Source organism: Petaurus breviceps, unplaced genomic scaffold, assembly GCF_028583685.1.
Source record: "Petaurus breviceps papuanus isolate PSGF00001 unplaced genomic scaffold, PetGlider_PUasm1.0 38, whole genome shotgun sequence".
NCBI lineage: Eukaryota > Metazoa > Chordata > Mammalia > Diprotodontia > Petauridae > Petaurus > Petaurus breviceps.
In genome coordinates this window covers 60,744,398-60,760,089 of record NW_027186304.1, presented here as the reverse complement: position 1 = coordinate 60,760,089, position 15,692 = coordinate 60,744,398, and the positions used below count along the sequence as shown (strand labels likewise).

The window sequence follows — 15,692 nt, the reverse complement described above, 5'->3', positions numbered from 1 at the left end:
AGGATAATGATCTCTCTCTTAAATCATTTGGGAAAATTTGCTGATATTCAGTTCTCTCTTGGGAATCCATAGGGTTCTCTGTTTTTTCAGGAGTTGGTTTAATTTCCTTTGTTTTGCAGTTTTTATTTAGAGATATTTGCAGTCATTTAAATGTCTTGGGAGCCATTTTTCCCCCTTATGTTTTAATATTTATCTATTTGTGCTCTAGATTTGTAACTGAGCTGTCTTCTTCCTGAGATCTTTGGTTTGTTTTAGCATTTTTTCCTCTTATATTCCCCTGTCTTTCATTTCCTGACTCCTTTTCTCTTTGATGGAGGGTTCCCCAAAAGTTGTGCTAGACATGTGTCATTATTCTCCCGCATTGGGTATATACTTTTCACCAGCCGCAGTCTCTGCCCCAAGTATCTTCTGAGGGAATGGGGCTAGCTGCATCTCAGTTCTAGTCAGGCCCTTTTCCTTCATGCTTAGTGCACAGTAGTGTCCTGACCTAGTTCTCTTTGTTCTTAATTTGTTGGCTTGGCAGGCACTATAGCAGGCAGGGAAATTAGTGATTATATCCCCAAACACAAGCTAGTGGGTCAGATTATACATGTTGCCAGAGTATGTGGGCTCATGACATCACCTCTGTAGACTTTTTGGTATTTTGACCTGTAAAGATAACTAGAATTGCTCACAAATTTTACTTTTATCAACGACCTCTCTAGAGTATATGCCTATACTTAGTCAAAGGGTTGTGGTCATTTTAGACACTTTACTTGAATAACCACAAATTGCTTCCCCAAATAATTGAAGCAGTTCACAACTCCACCAATAATACATATGTGGCTATGTTTCCATAATTCCTCAAACATTGATTATTACTATCTTTTGTCATTTTTGTCAGTTTCTTGGTGTAAAGCAAAATCACAATGTTTTGATTTGTATTTTTCTTTACAACTTTCATCCCTTCCTTGTGCAAACTTGTAAACTTGATTTCTTCCTTTTCAAATCATATATTGCAGTTAATAAGAAACTTTTATCTGCCAACTCTTTTAGGTAGGCCATAAAAACCTCATTTTTGCTCATCATTCAAGTTGATTTCTAGAAGTCTTCTTGACCAGCCTAACTGTAATCTTTCCATATCATTTATCCAGTTTTAGTATGTTTTGTTTAATTGTATGTTCTGTTGTTGATAGTGACCACAGACAAATTATTATGCCATTATAGACCACAAGCACACACACACAGCAGCCCTCATGTCACAGGGATTGAAGGGTACGCTTTGTAGTTATGAATCTATGGATGTAAGCCCTGATGCAGACGCACATTAGCTTTGTAAATTAGGACAAATAAGCTGAATTGCCACAGTGTTTAGAACATAGGACTGGATATCAGAAAAAACAGAGTTCAGATCTTGCCTAAGATAATTACTAACTATATGATCTCATGAAGGCATTTAACCTGTCAGCCTCAATTTCCTCATCTATAAAATAGATATAATAATAACATGTACCTCAAGATATGACAGTATTTTTAAAGGATTTTACAGACATTAAAACACAAAATGAAAGCTAGTTATTATTCTTGCATAGCCATTATTAAATCAATTAACTACTAATTAACCGAGACCATTATCCTGGGAGTAAAAATATAACATTTTGTTCTACTGGATAAAGGGCTGACTTTAGACCTTGGTTCATAGCACTGTACCTTGCATAGGTTACTTAATATTTCTAGGCCATAGTTACTTAACTGTAAAATGAGGGGACTGAACTAGTTGACCTTTAAGGTTAACATTAAATCTCTAATTCTCTGATACTGTAAGTTAGAGTCTTTTTTATTAATTTATTCATTCATTCATTAATTCATTCATTTATTTTCAAATCAAGTGCTTTATTAATTTCTGGTTTACATCATTCATTTCCTCAAGATTTTGAGTTTCAAATTTTCTCCCCCTTTTTCCCCTACCCACCACCCCAAAATAGCTATCCCACTGGATATCCCCTCCTCCAATCTGTCTCTCCCATATCTTCTCCCATACCCCCTTCAAATTTCCAGTAGGGCATGGTGGATCTCTATGCCCCAGTGCCTGGATATCTTATTTCTCAGTTACATGTAAAATAATATTAATAATAGTATATATATTTTTCAAACATTTGATTTTAAAACTTAGAATTCCAGATTCATTCTCTTCCTCCCTTGTCACCCACCTTTACTGGGAAGATAAGCAATTCAGTATAGCTTGTATATGTGTAGCTATGCAAAACATTTCCATAGTCTATATATTGTAAAAGACTGTATTTCCCTCCCTCCTATCCCCCCTCCCACTTGTTCTATACTCTACTTCGATCCTGTCCCTTTTCAAAGTTGGGTGCTTCCAACTTCCCTTCCAACCCTCCCCCCCTAACCTACCCTCCCTTCCATCATCCTCCCTCTCATCCCCTTCCCCCCCTACTCTCCTGGAGGGTGAGATACCCTATTTAGTGTGTATTTCATTACCTCCCTAAGCCAAATTTAATGAGAATAAGGTTGACCCATTCCCTTTTGACTTCCTGTTCTTCCCTTCCATTGTAACCATTTTAATTATCACCTTTTAATTATCATCCCTTCCTATTAAATTGGTCCTGTGCCCTCTAACTTTGTATACCTGCACACATATATACACATTCACATATGTATTCATATGCCCATATACTCTCCTATATAGACATATATATATATTTTTTTTCTATTCTCTTCAACTATTTTCATACTGAGAAAAGTTTCATCAGTTACAATTATCATTTTTCCATGTAGGAAGGTAAATATTTCAACTTTGATAAATTCTTTATGATTTTTTTTCCCTGTTTACCTTCTCATGCTTCTTTTTTTTTCTTGTATCTAAATGTCACATTTTCTATTCATCTCTGTTTTTTTCATCAAAAATGCTGGAAAGTCCTCTATTCCACTGAATGACCATATTTTCCCCTGAAACATGATACTCAGTTTTGTTGGGTAGGTGATTCTTGGTTTTAATCCCAGCTCCTTTGTCCTCTGGTATATCATATTCCAAGCCCTTCGTTCCCTCAGTGTAGAAGCTGCCAGATCATGTGTTATCCTGATTGTTTTTCCACAATATTGAAATTGTTTCTTCCTGGCTGCTTATAATATTCTCTCCTTGATCTGGGAATTTTGGAACCTGTCTCTAATATTCCTAGGAGTTTTCTTTTGGAGATCTTTTTCAGGAGGTGTTTGGTGGATTCTTTCAACCTCCATTTTGCCCTCTGGTTCTAAAACATCAGGGCAGTTTTCCTTGAGAATTTCTTGAAGGATGATTTCTAGTTTCTTTTTCTGATCATGGCTTTTAGGTAGTCAAATAATTTTTAAATTATCTTTCCTGGATGTATTTTCCAGGTCAGTGGTTTTTCCAATGAGATATTTCACATTGCCTTCTATTTTTTCATTTGTTTGGTTCTGTTTAACAGTATGTTGACTTCTCATAAAGTCACTAGCTTCCATTTGCTCCAATCTAATTCTGAAGGAATGATTCTCTTCAGTGAGCTTTTGAGACTCTTTTTCCATCTGGCAAATTTGACTTTTTAAGGCGTTCTTCTCCTCATTGCCTTTTTGAGCCTCTTTTGCCATTTGAGTTAGTCTATTTTTCAAGGTGTTATTTTCTTCAGTCAGGTTGTTGACCTCATTTCATAATTTTCTTGCATCGTTCTCATTTCTCTTCCCAATTTTTCCTCCACTGTTCTTATTTGGTTTTCAAAATCTTTCTTAAGCTCTTTTACAATATATAGACTATGGAAATGTTTTGCATAGCTACACATATACAAGCTATACTGAATTGCTTATCTTCCCAGTAAAGGTGGGTGACAAGGGAGGAAGAGAATGAATCTGGAATTCTAAGTTTTAAAATCAAATGTTTGAAAAATATATATACTATTATTAATATTATTTTACATGTAACTGGAAAATAAGATATCCAGGCACTGGGGCATAGAGATCCACCATGCCCTACTGGAAATTTGAAGGGGGTATGGGAGAAGATATGGGAGAGACAGATTGGAGGAGGGGATATCCAGTGGGATCGCTATTTTGAGGTGGTGGGTAGGGGAAAAAGGGGGAGAAAATTTGAAACTCAAAATCTTGAGGAAATGAAAGCTTCTCCATGGCCTGTAAACCAGATCATATTTTTCTTGGAAGATTTTGGTGCAGGAGTTCTGATTTCACTGTTTTCCTTCTGTTCCATGCTTTGATCCTTTTTGTCCCCCAAATAGGAGTGTAAAGTTGGATTGCTCTGCTTGGTTTGCTTCCTTTGCCTGCTCATGTTGCCACTCAATTACTTGACTTTTGGGTTTTTTGCCACAGTAGGACTCTGCTACCAGACAGGGGAGCTTTATCCCAAATGCTAGGGTTTTCTCAGCTGCCGAAGGTATTAGTTGGGTGCCCCCTCTGAAGCCTCCACACGCTCTTGCAAGCTGGTCACACACCCCAGGACCTCCAGTGTAGACTGACCGCAATCCCGATCCAAGTAGGTTAAAGCAAGTGTGATTACCTTTCATACTGATCCCTTGGTCCCCCTACAGTCTGCAGGCTAGGAGCTGAAACAGCCCTGTGTGGCTACGGCTGCAGGGCCTGGGCGCCTCAGCAGCTTCTCACCCTAGGGGCAAAAGCCCGCACTCCCAACTACTGGGTCCCAAAGTCCACACTGCACTGACCTCTCACTTTGTCCTTAGCATCTATGTGTTGACAATTCTGGAAACCTCCACAGCTGCTGGTGATCTGAAGTCCCTCCAGCCGGTGGTTGGTCAGGCCTGCCCTGGGGCTAAAACTCCGGCTGTGCCCAGGGCTTGGCTCCCAGAGCTCTGCTTTGGTGTCTTGCTGCCGGGCTGTCCTCAGTGGGAGGTTAGCTTCTCTGTGTCATTTTGTGGGTTCTGTAGCTCCAAAGTTTGTTCAGAGTCACCTTTTACATGAATTGAGGGAGGTGGAAGCCGGGAGCCTTGTGGAAGTCCTGTTTCTTAAGTTAGAGAGCCTTAACCTGGAATTTTTCTTTTTAATAATTTGATAACTGTATTTCAGTATAATTTGTTTTCTTTGCAATCCTATGTATTTTATCTTATGTATGTAAATAATTTTTATTTTCTGAGAGTCCATGGATTTCACTGAACTACCAAAAAGATCGGTGACACAAAAAGAGTTAATACTACCTATTAAAAGTTGCCAAACTATTTATATTGAAAGAATTTTTTACATTTGGAGTTTCCTTCAGTGATGAAATGCAATCATACATCCAAAGCCTTACCTCTCATAATTGTGTGTGTGTGTTGTGTATACACACACATACATATACACACATTCAGCCCTTATGCTTCAGTATATTAATAGTTCTAAATGTGGGCTCATGTATAATAATTTTTAATGAAGATAATTTGTAAAGAATTATTGTTATGTTAATCTAGGCAAATATGCTTAACTGAAAAAATAATTACCATGATTAAGATATTTTGCTTTTGTGGATCTGGAGTTAATTGATTGCTTTTTGTAGTCCAGAGGACTAAGATAGTATTCTAGGATTTTGGAATGCATGAATGAATGAGTGAAGCATTTAGTAAGCTCTTACTGTGTGCAAAGCACTGTTTTAAATGCTGAGAATACAAACAGAAAGGTAAGACAGTTTTTGCTTTTAAGGAGCTCATATTGTAATAAGGCAAATAACACATGGAAGGTTTCATCTGCAAGTCATATGGAAAAGGCCCTTGGTCCTTAGGATACACTGGTAAAGCAGATATTAATGCCTTGTGTTATTTCTACTGATAAAATGATAACCATTTGTGATGTTGAACCATTTGAGAGTGCCAAGGACTTTGGTAACAAGACTTTTCTATTTTGCGTCTTCAGTAGCTGTGACTATATCACCTGCAGCAACAATTGCCAGGTTGCATCTCTGTAGGGTTTGCTTCCCAAGATAATGACTGAAGGCGCTAGCTTTAAAGTATTGCTATTCTCAAGGTCCTGGGTTCAGAGTCTTAGCCTGTCTCCATCAGAATCCTAGGGTTCACATATCCAGAGCAGGAAGGAATATCAGAGGCATTAAAAGTTCCATCATCCTCCTTTTACAGATATGAAAACTGATACCCAGGGAAGTTAAATGACTTACCTAAGATGGCACAGATATCAAACATTAAAAATGAAATTTAATTTTATCGCCTCTGACTCCCAACATTAGTGCCCTTTCCAAAACTATAATGACATTCAGCTTGTGTGTATTTTTTGTTGTGACTTAATTATTTTTTAAAATTTTATCATTTTCTTGAAAAGAAGAATTCTGATTCTTAAGAAATTTGTTTTGACTTACCTTAGCCATTCTGAAATCTCAAGAGAAACACATTCACAGCTCCTATTGTAGTTGCTATAAGGGAAATAAAGACCATTGATACTTGCCTCCTAAGGTCTCCTATCATTTCCTTATATACTTGGGTAGCATTAGGTCATTTCTAAACCTGATTTGATGGAATATTTTTATTCATTTTTTTTCCACATAGGAAATGCATGAGGTTGCCAAGAAGCTTTGTTCCTTTTGTGAAGGTCTGGTCCATGATGAACATCTGCAACATCAAGGCTGGGCTGCAATAATGGCCAATTTAGAGGATTGTACATTATCTTACCAAAAACTGCTTTCTAAATTTGAAAGTGCTTATTCAAATTATCTACAATCCATAGAAGATATCAAGTTGAAGCTTACACAGTATGTCTGCTACTAATACCTGTATAATTGAACTAAATAATGTTTTTATTTTACTATTTTTATAGTTAAATTTAATTTCTTGAATTTTTTCTTGAGTGGTTAGTTCTTATGCCAAGTAAAATTTCTTGGGTCATTAAATGGCTAGATGGTCTGTTTTCAGAATTTAAGAAACATACTCTACAGATATCCTGAGAAATAAAATAGAATTATTAAATAATATGACATTTAAAAAGTTGATTATTACTTATATATATGTCATGCACTTCTTTTCCTTTACCTTTTCCCTCTCAACTGAAAGGAAGAAAATACTTTTATTAAAAAGTTTAATAAAAAGCACTTCTTTCCCATGGATTCTTCAGTATGCAGAAATATGTCAAAATTTAAAGTTAAATTTTTTTCTGATACTTAAAAGCAAGACTTTTTTTTCCCACATTACTGTTCTACCAGAGGAAAAATTTAATAGTAATATAAAGTTATGCTTGGACTGGTTTCTTCCATAATTGCTTATTAAACCATTTGAGAAAAGAAAAATGATTAGAAATTTTAAAAAGAAAGAGGTTGGCTAATTAAATGAATAGTATAAAAATGACAGGAATCTGTCTTCTTAAAAAACAAGCTTTTCAAGTACTGCAAATAATTTTTAAGCCTGATAATAACACATATCAGTTGCATATTAGTCTATGTTCTATCAAAACATAATAGCCTATACTGTATATGAAATTATTTTTTAAGTAAAATATTTTAAATAGTTTGAAGGAGCTGCTACTTAAGAGATACTATAGTGAATCTTATGTAAAATATATAATCATCTCCCACTTTATTATTTTTTGATCATAATCTGGCCCATAATAAGAACCCACATTTGTATGACACTTTAACATTAACAGAATCCTTTTACCACTTTAACCCAATGCAGATTGTATAATATTTGTCCTTATTTTTATTATCCCCATTTTACAGTGAAGAAATTATCACATGATGGCACAACTTAGGTAGTGTTGTAACTTGGACAAAAATCAAGTCAAAACCAATTTCTGACTTCAAATCTACTTCTGCTTTATCATATGTACTGATTATTTTCCATTTACCAAATCAGAATAAAGACATATGTGACTTTAAAGTTAACTGTAGTATATTTTTGCAGTGAATTCACTTAGGAATTCTACCCAGTTACTTTGAATTCGTGTGCTTTTGTGTATTTTCCTGTTACTGAAAGTTCACTTATATTTTAAGTTTAGGAACTGCAGTTTCAGTAATGGCCAAGATTCCACTTTTGGAGTGCCTAACAAGACATAGCTACAGGGAATGTCTGGGAAGACTTGATTCGTCTCCTGAACACGAAGAAAAAGAAACAGAGAACAATGAGACTGAAAAATCATCAGAATTGGTGCTTTATCCTGATATGCCTCAGATGACTAACAAATCATTGTTAGCCTCATATTGCAAATCAGTGGAACATTCAGCCCTGGACAACACAGATCCTGAAAGTGGCAAAGAAATTAGGGAATCTTGTCAGAGTGCTATCCAGGAGGAAGAAATTTCAGTAGAACCTAAAGAGAGTGATTTGCCTTCTTTCAATGTTTCTTTATTAGACTGGATAAATGTTCAAGATAGACCTAATGATGTGGAATCTTTGGTCAGGAAGTGCTTTGATTCTATGAACAGGGTAAGTAATCACTTTGTTGACTGTACACAATATAATTGTTGCTAATTGAAATCCTACTGCTTTGTTTCACATATTCCAAATAAGTACTTTTCCTTCCCTCTATAACCTAAGGTTGGCTCTCATATTTTATTAATTACTACCTGAAATTTTCATGAAGGTAAATGAAAAAGGAGGAATAAGATTTAAGTTACATAATACCAAAATGATAGAATCAGATTAAAATAGTGTACTATTTCTTTTTTTAAGTTTTGTGATTAAAATTCAGTTTTTAACATTCTTTGTAGTTGTTGATACTTGGTTTTTGCTTTCTTTGAAATGTTAGACTATTCACCAAGTTGTGTTAGATATAAAATTTAAAGATGAAGCCATTAAATAATATGAAAATTCAGTTACTAGTAAAATTATAAGCAAATTTCATCAAAAAAATACACCAACAGGCTACTATATTTAATTTCTGGAGGCAATTATAAAGAAAGTAACTAGAAGACATTTTCTGCCTTAAAAGAAATGTGAAACAAAACTACATAAACACAATTGCATCAAGTGAGGAAAACTTATTTGAACTGTCCAGATATACATATATATATATATTTTTTTTTTTTTTTTAACATATCTCCTGTATCCTACCCTGCCTCCCATTTGAAATACTTTTGAAAAGAAGGAAATTCAGACCTTGAAATAGAGAAAAATCTCTTTAAAAAAACTAAGACTAAATATATATATATATATTTTTTTTTTTTTTTACCATATCTCCTGTCTCCTACCCTGCCTCCCATTTGAAAGACTTTTGAAAAGAAGGAAATTCAGACCTTGAAATAGACAAATCTCTCTTTAAGAAAGGGAAGACATAGATTCAACAAACTCTAAACCAATGAGCTTGACTTTGGTTACTGGCAAAAAAAAAATTTAATTATTTAAGAAATGCTTAGTAAGTATGTAGAAAAGGAAATAGTTCATTGTGCCAAACTAAGCTCATTCCTTTTTTGACAACCATACTAAACTAGTACATTGGAGAAATTCTGCACGTAAGTTTTCCTAGACTATAGCAAAGCATTTATTAAAGTAGTTTTTGTCAATTTTTTATGGTAGAAAAATGAACAGATATTTGCCAGAAAATAGTGATTTGAAGCTGAATGAATGGCTGTATTCATGAATTATTTGTCAGTTTGGAGGAAGTATCCTACAGGTATCTGTTTGTCCATGTTTTGTTGAGCATTTTTATCAGTGATTTAGATAGAGGCACTGGTTGCATGCTTATTAAATTGGTAGATGACTTTTAGAGGTAGAACTAGATGGCAGGATTAAAAAAGATTGCTATAACGTTCTGTTCAATCTAACAAGATGGAATTGAATAGGTTTAGACATGAAGTCTTAAACTTGGGTTGAAAAATTCAACTTCCCAGTTACAAGGTAGCAGAGGCATGGTCAGTAAATTGTCTAAAAAAGAGTTTATTACTTTAGTTGCCTGAAAGTTCAATACAAGTCCACTGTGTGTTAACAACAGCCAAAAAGGCCAATGCTGTTTTTGTTTTTTTTTTGTGCTTTTTGGAGGGCAATTGGGGTTGAGTGACTTGCCCAAGGTCACACGTCTGTTTTTTGTGTTAAGTGTCTGAGGCCAGATTTGAACTCAGGTCCTCCTGACTCCAGGGCCGGTGCTCTGTTATTCACTGTGCAATCTAGCCGCCCCACAATGCTGTCTTGAGTAAGATTAAGAGAAATAGAGTAGTTTGTCCAAGTAGTTTATTCCCCCCGCTTTCACACTGTTCTTGTCTGACAATATTTGAAGTATTGTTTGATTTTTGAAGTCACAATTGAGCCCAGGATATCAACAGGCCTTCTGGCTATGTTTAAAGCTGCCCTTTGGTAGCCTATGTTCTTCATTGTTTTTCTATATATTGTACTTTTCTTTTACCCTTAGCTATAGTCCTAGATATTTTTGGATAAAGCTAATAATTTATAGTTGCAAAATAATGTTTTAAAATTTAATTAAAGATGTTTTAATTATTCTGTTTTATGTCTTTTTTAATGAGCTCCAGACATTTCTGGGGATGTATTGTAATTCTGTAACTTAATTATCAAACTTAGAAATTTCCCGAGATCACTTTTAACTTTTAAGTGAAGTTTTTTTGCCCTCATACCACTTTTAGAGCTGCATAAGTCATTTGAAAAATTGTAACTTTTATTTCTTGTGATAACATGCTTAGATATCAGCTCTAAAATAATAAGTGACAATATTTTGGTGACAGAAGGAGCAATTAGACTTAGAACCAGGTTTGCTTTTTAGATGCCATGGCTTTTGTATTATACCCAAGCAAGTTATTATTCAAACAAATTGATTTGAATTTATGGTGTATTGCTGGTCTTAATCCTTTGTGATAATTTCTGATACAATTTTAAAATTTAATTTAAACTTGATATTTTAGATTAGACTTGGTTTAAGGGAGCAAACTTTAAGCAACAAGCTTGTATCACAGCATCTTTGGTCTATATTAATTGCATTTTCTCCTAATAATGATGAGTGTGTTGACAGAGAAAATGCCCCAGAAGTGGAAGTGATTGTGAAATAATTTCCTTATGGCATAAGAATGTTTTGATACTTAAATTTAAATATGTTTATTCAGTTTTGGGTGACATTACAATATTTCAAATAAATCATTAAAGACCTAGCTACTGTACTACTCATACTTTGGCTACTGCCCTTTAGAGCTACCTTTGATGATATTTTTCTTACTGTAAGGTACAATGGTCTTTACAATATTGCTTTTTTATTTATATCTTTCCAGTTAGTTTATTGAAGCCTTCTGCTTTTCTTCAGGGTACACAGAAACTGGGTTATACCTACTGTGCTTCTAATAAGAATTTGAAAGTAACATTTTCTGTAGGATATTGGGTTTACTGAGTTATGACACATGGCCTTTTCTTCTGTATGGCTAATGAGATAGCATTAAGAGAGTAGATATATTGACTCTTTGTCTTCCTTACTATTGGTGCCATTTGTGTTTGACCTACAGATTTCTAAAGTGATGTTATGTGTCACTTCTGTTTTTACCTTGTTTGTCTTGACCTTTCAATGAGAGGAGAAGCCAGATTTAGAATAGTTTGCTGTTGAGTTAAGCATCTCTTTTAAATTTACTTCGAAAGTAGTTTTTAAAATAGTATAATACTTCAGTTGATGCATTTTTAAATGATATGGATGGGCAGTTTTTCTATGAAAAAATCAAGACTATGATATGTTAAAATGCTCTAAATCATTGTTGATTAGAAAAATGTAAATTAAAATAACTGAAATATCTTACTCCTATGAGATTGGATAAAATGATAGATGTTCTTCAGCTGGGGAATGACTAAATAAGCTGTGGTATATGATTGTGATGGAGTACTGCTGTGATATAAGAAATGATGAGCTGGTTAATTTAGAAAAAAAAAAGGAAAGACTTGGATCTGTGGAGGAAGATGCTGAAAGAGAGAAAAAACTGACAAATAGAATTTTGCATTGTGTGCGTGTGGTTTACGTTTAATTGTAGCCTTGGGGGAGGGGGAAAAGGAAAATAAAATAAAATAAAAAGTGCACAGAAGAGAACAAAAGAAAACCCAGAAGGAAGTACAGAGAAGTGAGGTTGCTTTGAAAGCAATCTATAGGATTTATTACATAAGTTTTCATGAAATGGAAATTAGTTGTTTAATATTGAATCTTCTCTTAATGTTCTACGATGTATATAGAAATTTTTTTTTTTCTTATTTTGCATTTAAGTTCAAAATTAATTAAAAAAAATTTAAATAATTAATCATTTTGGGAGCACGTGAGTTACTTTCTTTAGAAAAATATTTCGGAACATCATTGAAGCATTTCTTTGCTTGTGTCTTTTAGCTTGATCCAAGGTTCATTCAGCCCTTTTTGGTAGAGTGTCGACAAACTGTTGCCAAACTGGATAATCAGAACATGAAAGCCATTAAAGGACTTGAAGACAGGCTTTATGCACTGGACCAGATGATAGCTAGCTGCAGTCGATTGGTAAATGAACAAAAAGAACTTGCTCAGGTAATTATGTCCCTCATACTAGAAAAGAAAACTTGTGATTGTTCTGTATAGCAACCATGCACTGTCATCAAAAAACATTCCTTATATCATTATGTGATTATATATTATGTATTCTTTTAATGATGGATTAAAGATGGGACATAACTTTGATAACTAATGTAAGATCAATATAAAAATGAAGTGATTTAAAAACTAATTGCAAAGAAGGATACTCACATTAACCAGTGGATATATTTGTTCAAAAAAAGCTAGGATATGTTTTGCTACCCCAAAAGTGACTTAAATATTATTTATTAAAGTTTCATGATTAGATTGGTAATGGAAATCTACTTGACTTTAAGGTAATCAGTCATTTTTTTGTAGTGTTGCCAGTTGTGTTTGAGATTAGTCATTTCATAAGCCTTTAGAAAATTTTAAAAAGCTGGAAAAAAAACCCACATGATTTGAAATGTTGGAGGTGTGATTGATCATCCTTTAAATGCAGTCCTATTTTATTACATTCAGTTCTGGTTATCACATTTTGGAAAGGACATTGTCAGACTGCAGGGTACCCTGGAATGGTAGATATAGTATTGAACTTGGAGTCAGAACGACCTTGGATTGAGACCTCCCCCTGACACTTAGAGACTTTGTAACCCCAGAGCAAGTCAGCTCTCTTAAGATTCTAAATTACAGATGAATTGGTAAGCTATATTGGTAGAGGGAGTTTTTACACTAGGATATGATGAACTCTTTAGATCTGGGGAAAGATATAGATTATAATAGTCTAAGAGAAGACAACAAGGTTGATAAGCCATGTCCTGATGAATGGTGGAAGTTATGTTTGACTCTAGGAGAAAGGACCAAAGAGGAAACTTGACAACCACTTCTAAATATTTGAAGTGTTGTCACATAGAAGAGTAGACAAATGGACAAATAGAAAGCAGATTTTGTTTCACTTAGTTTAACAGTAGTATAAAATAATAGGGTATCATATTCATATATCCTTCCCCTCTCAGATCAGATAAGCAATCTAAAAGGGAAATACACTTTTAAGAATTGGTTTAATGATCTGACTCACTGAAAAGCGAAAAATGTTGATAAATTCCATTATATTTCCCCATTCTTTTTAGCTAAACACCCTGACAGATTTATCAGGTATAACACTCAGAATAACTTCTTTGAATGGCATTTAAGGGATTTGAGCAACATTAATCAGTCAGCAACCAGCACTTAATTGTACCCTTCACTTACATAGGCAGTTCCTGCCCTCAAGAAACTAGCATTTTATCAGGGGACACAATATATGCATATATAAGTATACATGGAATAAATAAAAGTTTTTTTTTTGTGGGGAAAGAAAAACAAAAATTTACTAAGTACTGTGTGACATTGTGCTAGGCACTTTACAGATACTCTCATTTGATCCTCACAACTCTGGGAAGTAGATGGTATTATTTTCTCCATTTTACAGTTGAGAAAACTAAGGCAGACCAATGTTAAGTGGTTTGCCCAGGGTCACAAAGCTAGTAGATGTTTGAGATAGGCTTTGAACTCAGTCTTTCTGACTCTAAACCTAGCCATCTATCCACTGTGCTGTCCCACTTATCTGAAGGCCCTTGGAGCTGGAGGAATTAGGAAAGGTTCCATATAGCTAGCTATCTGTTCCTAAGTTGAACTGTGAAGGAAACTAGTATTTTACAGTGTTAGGAGGAAAAAATGCATTATAGGCACTTGGGACAATCTGCTTAGATATCTAGATAGATGAAATGTCTTATTTGAGGAATAGCAAGAAGACCTGTTTGAACTGAAGTCCCTGAAGGAGAATAATATATAAAATTGAAAGGGTAGATTGGATCCAAATTGCAAAAAGGTCTAAATACCAAACAGAGGAGTTTATATTTGATCTAGAGGTAATAGGAATTACTACATTTAAGTTGTGGAGTGACATGTTCAGAGCCATGTTTTAAGTAAATCACCTTCTTAGTTACATGTCTAATAGAAGCTACTGTAGTGGCTGAAAGATGATGTCCTAAACTATAATAATGTTGGCTTTGTGAATGTAGATAAGGAAATAAATATGAGATATGTTATGGAAGTAGAATTGACACAATGTGGAAACTTACTGGATATATGGGTTCTATAGAGGGTAGCCCTAAAGAATGAAGAATAGCAGCTAAAAATAACTAGAAATTCACAGGAAACAAAAATCCAAGAAAGAAGCCAGTACAGGGCCTAAGGCAAGGGGGCAGATGTGATCTCATTGTGAGACTTGGTGAAATGAAACCCTTATTAACTGGCCTTTGGTTCTGGAATGCTGTGATGTATGATAATTTAGTGAAAAGATCTTTGGATCACAATCCTGGTGTTGCCACTGATTTAACTTTATGATTATAGTTAAGTTACTCATTTTGGACCTTACTTTGATTCTCTTTTCAAATGGAGAGGTCAAAGGTTTGAACTAGAAAGTTCCAGAAGTTCATTTCTAACTTTAAAATTAATCTGACTTATTCAGTACTCATACCATGTCTAAAGTTTCATTGAGTGTTATATTTGTGTGTTTTTAAATTGTATTTGTGGGCATATGTTTGTATTACTCTTTGACAAAAAGTAAGAAAAAGATTTTGTATTAAGGGTATGGGAATCTTGCACCTAAAAAAACATCCATATCAATTCATGAATGTAAGAGAATATAAGCTCCTTGAGGGTAGAGATTGGTTTGTCTTTTCATTGTCAGTACCTTACACAGAGCCTGATAAATTAAGAACTTAATAAGTGTTTGCTAAATTAAACTAAATTGTCTTCTAATAAAATGTGAAATGTACATTTTATTTAGTTTGAAATGTATATTTTAATTCTTAAAATGTGGATAATTTAAATTTTAAAGTTTTGTTTTGATAATTTACTTTAGTTTATTTGTTCCAGTATTTGTACTGAGTTTATAATTTAAATATCTGTACATCTAAAAGAAACATTTTATTTTATAAGGGATTTTTAGCTAATCAGAAGAGAGCTGAAAACTTGAAAGATACTTCTGTGCTACCTGATTTGTGCCTGAGTCATGCAAATCAGTTGATGATTATGTTAAATAATCATAGAAAACTATTGGATATTAAACAAAAATGTACCACTGCCAAACAAGAACTCGCAAATAATCTACAAGTCAGATTGAAGTAAGTGATTTGTAAGAAATTTCTAATTACAAAATTTTATTTTTTGCAACTCGAGTTTAATATAAAACTTTCTGGTGAAAGGGTTTAATAAATTTTTGTCAGTAATATATTGTCATACAAGTTGGT

General features: G+C 34.1%; 1 protein-coding gene across 3 annotated transcripts in view; it reads left to right on the top strand.

Moving 5' to 3' along the window:
* The window catches only part of RB1CC1 (RB1 inducible coiled-coil 1), an 89,809-nt gene that overhangs the window by 29,427 nt on the left and 44,690 nt on the right, over positions 1-15,692 (top strand). For all 3 annotated transcript variants that reach the window (XM_069099936.1, XM_069099935.1, XM_069099934.1), the window contains exons 6-9: positions 6,507-6,709; positions 7,943-8,375; positions 12,244-12,414; positions 15,382-15,566. In XM_069099936.1, coding sequence (XP_068956037.1) covers positions 6,507-6,709; positions 7,943-8,375; positions 12,244-12,414; positions 15,382-15,566 — 992 coding nt within the window. The remainder of the gene's footprint in view (positions 1-6,506; positions 6,710-7,942; positions 8,376-12,243; positions 12,415-15,381; positions 15,567-15,692) is intronic.